At 37.9% G+C, this 10,515-nt stretch overlaps 2 protein-coding genes across 3 annotated transcripts; one reads left to right on the top strand and one right to left on the bottom strand.

Moving 5' to 3' along the window:
* The first annotated feature begins 546 nt into the window (after positions 1 to 546).
* On the top strand, positions 547 to 2,354 carry crygs2 (crystallin, gamma S2). Its single transcript, XM_059499926.1, has 3 exons — positions 547 to 678; positions 1,173 to 1,415; positions 1,989 to 2,354. Exons 1-3 carry the CDS (start codon positions 670 to 672, stop codon positions 2,259 to 2,261), a joined length of 525 nt encoding a protein of 174 aa, XP_059355909.1. The 5' UTR covers positions 547 to 669; the 3' UTR covers positions 2,262 to 2,354.
* On the bottom strand, positions 1,649 to 10,509 carry lcmt2 (leucine carboxyl methyltransferase 2). 2 transcript variants are annotated; one of them, XM_059499925.1, is made up of 14 exons: positions 10,328 to 10,509; positions 9,622 to 9,740; positions 9,448 to 9,529; positions 9,159 to 9,348; positions 8,807 to 8,963; positions 8,358 to 8,547; positions 6,425 to 6,532; positions 6,248 to 6,335; positions 5,926 to 6,162; positions 5,362 to 5,589; positions 5,182 to 5,279; positions 3,613 to 3,800; positions 3,374 to 3,509; positions 1,649 to 2,558 (listed from the first exon to the last, which is right to left on the bottom strand). In XM_059499925.1, the coding sequence occupies exons 1-14, from the start codon at positions 10,367 to 10,369 to the stop codon at positions 2,385 to 2,387; spliced, it is 2,037 nt and encodes a 678-aa protein (XP_059355908.1). In that variant the 5' UTR covers positions 10,370 to 10,509; the 3' UTR covers positions 1,649 to 2,384. The 2 variants fall into 2 exon arrangements, with proteins under 2 accessions (XP_059355908.1, XP_059355907.1); XM_059499924.1 differs by having other exon boundaries at positions 9,622 to 9,746; positions 10,328 to 10,507.
* Between the last annotated feature and the right edge of the window lie 6 nt (positions 10,510 to 10,515).

The following is a 10,515-nucleotide window of genomic DNA, read 5'->3' on the forward strand; positions in this document are numbered from 1 at the left end:
TAATCTCAATGAAGTTAAGTGTAGAGTGAGCATTGGGACCTCTAACTCATTACATGTTTTTGGTAGCAGGAAAGTGTGCATATTCTGGTGCAGGGTATATTTACTATAGGTTACTTTATTAAATACAATATTTCACTGTTGATTTCTCATTTTAAAACCCAAATTATCGATGCCTGTTCAATGGTGTATATGCAAATCACACGTTTTCTCCAGATTTAGTTTAGTTAGTTGGTTCATTTGCCAGTGGCTGTTCTGTTGAAAAGAGCTGAGCCAGAGTAAAGAGTGCCATTCAGCAACGCATGATACAATCCAATGAGTCTGGGCTCTTTATTTGGCAGTGCTCTTGGCATCAGGTGCTGGTTGGTGTACCGTGTTTGTTGTGGTTCAGGTTGGTCCAGTTGTAGGCTACCGTTTTGTTTCAGGGTGAATGAAAGCCCATGCCAGGCTAGTCATTGTCCTTTAATCCCTATTTGCTTTTCTGGAAAAAAACTGAATAGTGCTAGAATCACTGACTCGATTTTTGGATCTCATTTTCATGACAAAGTGAATATATGGTCCTCCCCTGCTCGTCATTTTTATGTTGGGACCTGCATATTTAAACCGCCCTATAAACATTCACTCCGGACACTAAGACCACCTATCCACACAAGACTAAATACGGTATTCAAGATGGGCAGGGTGAGCAGAAAATCACTTGAATATAAGGGAAAATTTAAATGTGTATATTATTGTATACTTGAATGCAATGCAATGCCTAAATGATGTCATTGACTTTTAAAACTATTTTCTAAAAGCCCTGTTTTCTAAAACCTCTCTTCTAAACATCTTGGCCTGCAGTCAGATCAGCACTTTAGGACTGTGTTGAATTAGATTATGAAACAATACAGTTTTTAATTACAGATCAGGCTATTTGAAAACTAAGATGGTTATCCGTGATTTTAAATGTGCAATATTGGTTGGTTGCGGACATAAACTGGTTATTACTTATAGTAGCTAGTTTAATATATCTTGAAAATTGTCAATAGCATATCAGTGGATACAAATTAATAGCAAGGTCACATTGGTCAGACGAGATAAAATGTACATTGCTTGCTGGCCGACCAGCCAAAAACATGAAAAAGTGGTCATTCAGGTATAAAAGTGTTCTGTAACATTCTCTTGCGGTCCCTCAGATTGTGTTTTTCGAGGACAAAAACTTCCAGGGCCGCCGTTATGAGTGTGACAGTGACTGCTCTGACTTCCATCCCTACCTGACCTGCTGCAATTCTATTCATGTGGAAAGTGGTGCCTGGGTGGTTTACGAGCGGCCCAACTATATGGGTAACCGGTATCTGCTAACCAGAGGAGACTATCCTGAATACCTGGGCTGGATGGGCCTCAATGACTGTCTCAGTTCCAGCAAGCTCATCCGCCTTGTAAGTTTAACTGGTACATTCAACAGTGTACATTAGTGAGCTTTTTTTATTAAACATCTTGAATAGTGTATAGAATATGATTTGCTATGTTTTTAAACTGGGCATAATGATGAAGCGGTTTCACAATACTGTGTTAGAACTGTATTCAATTAAAGCCGGGGACAGTATGAGTAGTGGAAGGTCATGCACAGACCTTTTCTAACTGTTACATCAGTTTAACCTAATTAGTCCACATGGCTTTTGCCAATAAATCAGTGTCAATATGGTCAGCAGTATTTGATTCAGTCTTGTTGAAAGACCAGACTTACATGTGTAATGTAAGCAAATGTTTAGCTTGGTTTAGTTAATAGACCATACAAAGGACTAAATTAAATTTCAGATCAATGCAATTCTCTTGAATTTACTTTTTGACATTAAAGGTCATCTTCTCCAACACTTATACAACCCCATATAAAAAGTATGATGTGTTGAATCTATAAAATATCAGAACAATTTCTGCCCTGAATGAATATCTCTATTGCATATTTCTACCCTTTTTCCCTTCCCAAAACCAAATAAATCCAACCCATGCAGACAAGTGGAATGCAGTACAAGGTTCAGTTGTACGACAAGCCTGACTTCACAGGTCAGGCCATAGAGTCCACTGAAGACTGTCCATCTGTGCTAGAGAGGTTCCGTCTGAGAGAGGTCCATTCCTGCAAAGTTCTGGATGGTTACTGGATCTTCTATGAGCATCCCAACTACCGTGGCCACCAGTACTTCCTGGAGAAGGGCAACTACCGAAAACCAGTGGAGTGGGGTGCGGTCTGTCCCACCGTGCAGTCTTTCCGCCGTTTCACTGAGTGATGTCCCTGTGTCACAATACTTGGGCTAATTGGCTGTGACTCACTTGAGTTCCAGCTGAAATAAAGTTTGGCTGGAGATTCACTCAGCAGCACATTTGTTGCTTGTTTGTAGTTTGTACTTGGACTAATATGAATTACAAAGTATTGGTCTTAGATCTACAGTTACGGGGTGGAGATTGAGGTGAGTTCCAAATGAGAAACAATTTCCACCTCCACCAATGAGCACCATGTCCGACCCCTCAGAGTCCAGCAGCTCAGAGCAGAATGAATGCAACATCAAAGGCCAAGGCACAGATGACTGAAATAAAATAAAATTAGAAAAAAAGATAAGCAATGACAAATAAATTAAAGTGATTTTTCTTTTTAGATATGAAAACTGTTGGTTGCCAAAATAATTAGTCAGCTGCAAAAATACAATACAATACTTAGGTAGCTTATTGTTTTAATAAAATATGGTTCCACACCTTTTGACCAATGACCAACTCTATTTATTAATATCAATAATAAAACAATTCCTTCAAGTTATATTGTCCATAAGTCTTAAGGCCAGAATAGCTTCCGTGTACGACAGTCAGTGGAAGTGAGAAAAATAGTGTTTATTACGTTTGAAATATCGATATTTTTCTAACAAAAACACATGGATTCACTACAGGAGGCCTTTATTCACCTCCTGGAGCCATGTGAGGCACATTTCATTATGGATGCACGTACTTTATTTCACGTCTTCTGGACTGTTGACAAAAAGCACCCGCTTAACCCCATTGTAAGGCTTGGAGGGGCTAGGACAATTTTTAATATAACTTTGGTCATTCGTCTGAAAGAAGAAAGTCATATACACCTAGGATGCTTCGAGGGTTAGTAAAACACAGGCCAATTTTCATTTTTGGGTGAACAAACCCTTTAAATTATCTGTAGGCTGTTCTTGGTCAACACACAACATACAGTAGCAGCTTTCTGCATTATTACATATGTATATTTGGATTGTACAACAGCAGTGAACATGTCTTACACAGTCAGAATTGTTTTATTATGCTTATCCCAGGAAATGTTAGAGCCAAAATTTTCTATTTTATAATAAACCATTAACCACTGCCATAAGCGAGAGTAACTTACAGTATCCAGCTGGATCTCCACACAGCTCCCAGTGCTCAGATTTATTACAGCAACTCCTGGTACTCCATCAGCCTGAAGCCAAACTCCACCAACCACAACCAACTTCTCATTTACTACATGGGCTGAGTGAGAATATCTGAAAAAATAGGCCAAGACTGTGATTTTGATCACTGAGAGGTGCCACAACTTCATAACAATATTTTCATTCTTTCACACCCAGTAAGTGAGTTGTTTTGAACCTGGGAATTGGGGGTGGATGTAAATTCTTTGTCTCCCAACAGAAACCTGATGATGTGGGTCTCAGGTAGAAAGCATCACAGAGAGGTCTGCCACCTTTCCCCAAACCTCCAAATATCAAAAGCCCCCCTCCATAGGCACAAGCAGAATGGGAATGACGGGCTTCCGGAACAGCACCAACAACTGTCATCTGATTGAAACATAGGAAAAAAAGTAGGAACATTATGCTGCCCTTACAAGATAGTTGCAAAATCTAATGCATATACAATACTGTTTAAAAATTTGGGGTAAGTAAGATTTTTTAATTAATACTCTTATTCAGCAAGGATGGATTGACCAAAGGTGACAGTAAAGACCTTTACTGGTATAAAATATTTCTATTTCAATGAAATGCTAATCTTTTTAGCGTGCTATTTATCAGAGAATCCTGAAACTAATTTAAACATTTGTAATAAGAGGAATACTTGAGCAGCAAATCAGCATATTAGAATGATTTCTGAAGGATCATGTGACACTGAAGACTGGAGTAATGGCTGAGACTTGGCTGAGACTTACATGCCCAAACTTTTTAACTGTAGTGCAGGGATCAGCAACCTTTTCGGCATGACGTGCCATTTTTTATTTTTATGGTTAACCACTGTGCCAACACAGCCCCCCCCCCCCCCCCCCCCCCCCCGATATAATTCTGTATTTAAACGGTACATACACAATTTTTTATTATACGATAAAGAAAAGTTTTTTTTTAACGTTTAATCAACGTTAATGCACTGCTTTAATTGATGAACGTGCACACACAGACACACACACACAACACACACCACTCGCACACAGAGATCTGAGATCGTGCTGTGCAAAAAGTAGCATTCAGAAGCTCATAAACCTATGAGTGTTGTCACGCTACTTTTATTAATCGATACTGAATCGCTACATTATATTTCTCAACAACAAAGGGGCAAAATCGCTTCATTGTCTGCAGAGAGAGACAATTTACCCCCCCCCCCACTTTCTTTCTCTCAAAATGGCCATATTTCAGAAAATTTTTCATCACTGGATATAGCTTTAGGTCATTTAACATTTCTATGGTAAAACGTATTATTAAAAGTTGACTAATGTTAATTGATTTGCAGCTTCATCTTACCTCACTCTCTTTAACGTTAAACTGACGCTTCGCGCTCTGCTTCTGTGAACAGTAAACCCCGCCTACTTTGATCTGATTGGCCATCTCAGTCATTTTGACATTGACGAGTGCTGTTAGACCGAGGCTTTGATCTGAAGCACCTAGTATGTGCAGTGTTTGCACGTGCATCCATGCAAGTTAATTCTCACACTTTAATATTATTTGTAGCTCCTAACAAGGCTGTGTGACTATGAGAAGTTATTACATCAAACTGTACGTCATTATACAGTTTTCCTTATTGCTTGCGTGCCAGCGATTATCCCTCTGCGTGCCACTGTTGGCACGCGTGCCGTAGGTTGCCAACCCCTGCTGTAGTGTATCCGTTTGTCTTATCTTTTTTTATTAGGTTTTAATATTAGAAAGATGAGAAATGAGAAATATGAGAAAGTCATGCCTCAGTCCAGTGTTTGTCCTCCAAACACAGGAAATGTGCATCACTTAGAACTGGATCCTTCTCTGTACGTCCTCCAAACACAAATAGAAAGGTCTTATCTGGAACGACACATTAAGAATTTATTATTTTGCTCTTTATAATCAAAAAAGTTACAAAAACAACTAGAATAAAATCTCTAACCTTTATAGCATATCAAGGTTGATGTGTGTCGCCATCGTGGTTTTGGACCAGTGCCGGTGCAAACCATGTTCCTAAATGACAGCTGTACAGCACTTTGGGATTGCTCGTTACCCGGGTCAAAGGTCACACACACCACACTGCCTGTTGGATTGAGTGGAGAAGTTCTGCCACCGAAGAGGATGGCTCCACGTCCAGGGATAGAGGTCAACGTCTGATAAACACTAACTACTGAGGAGAAGAATTACGAGACAAAGATATTCATACATACATACATAATTAAACTGGTCTCCACACCAAATTATTTAATAATAAATTAAACAAAAGAGATTACTGTTTTCAAATGTTACAGATTTTCATATCCCCAAAAATCTATCAATTACTCCAACTTGCAAATACTATAAAAAAAAAAAAAATAATAATAATAATAATACAGGGTACTCGCATAAAGCCATAAATACTTTTAAGTTTGTTTATTTACTAACAGACAGGTCGTACAGTTCATTTAGAAAAATTCTAATAAGGAAACCATTAACAAAAGCAAAAATAAAGCACTGATCAAATCACCTTGATCTCCATGAGCTTCCACACAGGCACACTTCCAGCCATCCTTCTCTTTGATCAGAACCCTCGTTGCTGTGTCTCTTCCACTTCTCCCACAGCCTCCGGTGAGTAAGATGATTCCAGGTGTCAGAACAGCAGAAGCCATACCAACAGCCTCTATATTCGGAGACCCACACATGGGCTGAATAAGCAATGGAGGGTGCTCGGCCCACTGAGGAGTCATGTGAGGGATGGAGGACACTAGGAGTGAAAAGAGCACATGTACCTCTACTACACTGCCTCACCTAGTGATACACATAATACCAAATATCTTACCAACACTTACCATTCGGAAGTGTGAGAAGTGCTTGATTGGTCGTAGAGCCTTTGGAGGCTGTAAGGATGAAGTAATGGGAACATTTCTGGTTCCATTCCTGTTATCATAAAGATAAACATGTCTGGGATCAGGCATTAAGTTAGACTCAGTGGCGATTCTGGAAACACTCAAAAGCTGTTTCCTCACCTCAAACTCATCAAAAGGCTCCAGTCCCTCGACTCTCTGCCTCTCATCTTCAAGAAGAAGGTCAAAGTAGAACTTGTTCATATCCAGACAGACACATTTTTCCCAGCCCTGTGGCAGACAAAGATCAGTTTTTCGAAATTTTTCGAAATTGAGATTTATACATAACCTGAAAGCTGAATAAATAAACTCTCCATTAATGTATGGGTTATTAGGATCGGACAATATTTGGCCGATATTACAACTATTTGTAAATCTGGAATATGAGGGTGCAAAAAAATCTAAATACTGAGAAAATTGCCTTTAAAATTTTCCAGATGAATTCTTACCAATGAATACTACTAATCAAAAAATAAGTTTTTATATATTTACGGTAGGAAATTTACAAAACATCTTCATGGAACATGATCTTTACTTAATATCCTAATGATTTTTGGCATAAAAGAAAAATCGATTATTTTGACTCATACAATGTTTTTCTTGGCTATTGCTAAAAATATACCCCAGCCATTTAAGACAGGTTTTGTGCTCCAGGGTCACAATTAAGTATTTAAAAGTTGGTATGATTTTTTAACTTTTTTTTATTTTTATTATTATTTAATTTTTTTAGGTTTAATAGATTAAAAAATTTAATTTATTCCTGTGTGTCATTACTCCATTCTTCAGTGTCACATGATCCTTTAGAAATCATTCTATTATGCTGATTTGCTCCACAAAAACATGTATTATTATCAGTGTTGAAAACATTGATTCTTTGATGAATAAAAGATCAAAAGAACAACATTTATTTGAGAGAGAAATAACTTACTGTCACTTTCAATCCATTTAATGCACCAATGCTGATTAAAAGTATTAAAGTATTGTTAAAAAAATCAGTGTATATGTGACCCTGGAGCACAAAACCAAGTCGCTGGGGTATATTGTAGCAATAGCCAAAAAAACATTGTACAGGTCAAAATTATTTATAGAAAATTTCCTACCTTAAATATATCAAAACTTAATTTTGGATTAGGAATATGCATTACAAAGAACTTCATTTGGACAACTTCAAAGGCGATTTTCTCAGTATTTAGATTTATTTTATTTTTTTTGCACCTTCAGATTCCAGATTTTCAAATAGTTGCATCTCGGCCAAATATTGTCCGATTCTACTAAACCACACATCAATGTGTCAATATTTATTCAGCTTTCATATGATGTATACATCTCAATTTCGAAAAAATGTACACTTAAGACTGATTTTGTGGTCCAGTGTCACATATATTATCTATCTTTGTATCGCTTCAACCCTTAAAACTTTAAAATCTTCATGAATAAGGTCAATACAACCTTCAAATTTCAGAAATGAACATAGGCTTTCATTCATGTTCACAAGGTATAGTTTAAAATACATATACCGTATTTTTCGGACTATAAGTAGCACCTGAGTATAAGTTGCATCAGTCCAAAAATACGTCATGATGAGGGAAAAAAACACAAGTCGCACTGGACTATAAGTCGCATTTATTTAGAACCAAGAGAAAACATTACTGTCTAAAACCGCGAGAGGGCGCTCTACGCTGCTCAGGGAGCGGCTACAGGAGGACTGAGCAGCATAGAGCGCCCTCTGGCGGCTGTAGACGGTAATGTTTTCTCTTGGTTCATGTCAAATAAATTTTGATAAATAAGTCGCACCTGACTATAAGTCACAGGACCAGCCAAACTATGAAAAAAAAGTACGACTTATAGTCCGGAAAATACGGTAGGTATTATGTACAGTCAGTCAGTCGTTATCATACACCCAACTCTGTGGCCTGGTCAGGTCTTTAATTAAATTGTATATTACATTGTATAAAATTTATATATTGAATAATAAACAGTTACATACTCCCACTTACTACATGGCTATATAGTATTAAAAAAGAAATGGGTATAAAACATACATTTCATGGAATACCTTCTGTATGAATCTCTGCGTCTGAGCGACAGTGTCTGGATATTGTTTGAGAGCGTGTATGGTAGAATTGAGCTTCAGGAAGTGGTTCTGCATAACCCTGCCAAAAGGGTCATCTGGGTGGATCTGTTCATACATCACAAACACAGACTGTGGGAGTAACTTGGCAGCCCAGCCAATCACAGCATCTGACCTGGAGTAAATCACCAAAACACAACACTCGTTAAAAATGAGCTGGTCTGTTTGGTCTAATGTTGATATGGCCTCTCTTTTGTTAAACAGTTGTAGTAGAACATAAAAGAAAGCTATTAGAAAGGCAGAATAGCAATGAGATCAGAGTATGTTGCAGGCAAGACTCAAAGCTCAATCTATGGAATAAGCAACAAGGCTCAATGGTTCAGGAGCACGCATGCAAATCATTGCAATTCAAGTTAAAGAATTCACATTCTCACCATTGTGTTTCCATATAAGTCAGCACGACCTCTGACAAGACAAGTGTGGGAGCGTCCCACTGTAGTCCAGCTCTGCTCAGAGTCACCTCCACCTCCTGCTCCTTCCTGACATCCACACCAATGAGATTATAATGACCACTTCTGATGAACACAGCATCTACACATCAGCAAGAAACATATCGCAAATGTTTTAACATGACATTTTAGAGACGAATGACAGGGTTGGACAAAATTACTAGCAAAATATGCACATATATTTATGGATAATAACATTTATTAACAGTACTATACAATTTAAGCGGTTATGTTTTGTAAAATAATATATTAATATGTGGTACAGTGAACATCCTACTTGTCTGCTGATTTGAGACAGTATCCCTATCTGGCAACATGTCCTTCAGGCAAGTATTGCTATTGATCAAGGCAGCCTTGCGCCGGGCAACTTCTGGAAAGTCAACCTCGAAAACTGTGACGCCTCTAAGGGCTCCTTCTGCATGAAGCCGGAAATACAAGGAGTCAAACCCAGCTCCAAGTGACAGAATCTGAGATTAAGAGAACAATATGTGCAAGATATATATAAAACATTTTTTTTTTACAGTAGAAACACATACAGTACACAAAAGGTGAACATATCACCCCACCTGTCTCCTCGAGCAGGATTGAGTGGCATTGAAAAACTGTTTCAGACAGTGATCGACTGCTTTCCAGCGCACATAATAACCTCTGAGAGAAAATATACATGCATCAGAAATATCATATCTGTTCTGTAAAAAAAAAGTCACTGAAGGAGCAAGAACCGTCTCCTAAACATGTACCTATTAATCAGTGGAGCTCTTCTTGACACCTTGCACACAAAATGCTTCAGGAAATCATCGTGGAAGTAGCCCTGTGCTGCGGCTGACACCTTACTGACCACACTGCTGTCATTAGTCCCCTGCACCTGCCAGAAAATGTCAATGACAATATGGACAAATGTTAATGCCATTTAATAATTCCACAACAGAACGTAAGAAAGAAAGGTTTGGAACAACATGAGGGTGAATAAACAATTACAGAATATTTATTTTTAGACTGACTATTCCTTCAAGATCAGCAAATAACAAGTGAAAGCAACATACAGAGTACAGAAAGCTAATTATAATTATGTATATAATATAAATATATTAAATAAACATTATATAAATAATATTAATATAACTTTAATACATTTAAATATTATGCTCATTAAAATGTATTGTGGTTGTGGTAGTGCAAATATTATGGTGACCGACTCGACTCGTTGGAAATCCCATACCATATATTGTTTGATTTCCAAAATTACATGCAATTTTACTAAGGTACTAACTATGGGCCAAACAGTAGATTAGTATTAATTAACATGTTACGTGTGTGATACTATTGACACCTTTTGTTAGTGGTATAATATCCTTTTGACTGCCATATTTGACCTTTTTAGTTCTCGGATCTGATCTGATAAGGTTTAAATGAAACCCAACAGAACACAAATACTGCCAGACTCACAGATGCATCTTTTCCTTGCGATCTCCGGCTGTTGACTGGCATAACTCTGAACACACGCGGAGGCAGCCTTAAGTGTGGAAACAACAAGGAAGGCAGCACAAAAGCGGAAGCGGGTGCTCATCATTCTATGATAAAAGCGTTTCATAAAATCAGAGCCGAAAGCGCATATACTTATAGTTTAGTGATCG

Source organism: Carassius carassius, chromosome 19 (genome assembly GCF_963082965.1).
Source record: "Carassius carassius chromosome 19, fCarCar2.1, whole genome shotgun sequence".
Lineage (NCBI taxonomy): Eukaryota > Metazoa > Chordata > Actinopteri > Cypriniformes > Cyprinidae > Carassius > Carassius carassius.

What these genes read in the sequence shown, in the direction of transcription:
- crygs2 (XM_059499926.1), top strand. An exon ending in CCAGCAAGCTCATCCGCCTT is followed by an intron (nt 1,416 to 1,988) that starts GTAAGTTTAACT and finishes CAACCCATGCAG; the next exon opens with ACAAGTGGAATGCAGTACAA.
- lcmt2 (XM_059499924.1), bottom strand. Translation starts at nt 10,369, where the DNA reads ATGCCAGTCAACAGCCGGAGATCGCAAGGAAAAGATGCATCT. An exon ending in ACTTATATGGAAACACAATG is followed by an intron (nt 8,548 to 8,806) that starts GTGAGAATGTGA and finishes GATTTACTCCAG; the next exon opens with GTCAGATGCTGTGATTGGCT. An exon ending in GGAAGCTCATGGAGATCAAG is followed by an intron (nt 5,590 to 5,925) that starts GTGATTTGATCA and finishes TCTTCTCCTCAG; the next exon opens with TAGTTAGTGTTTATCAGACG.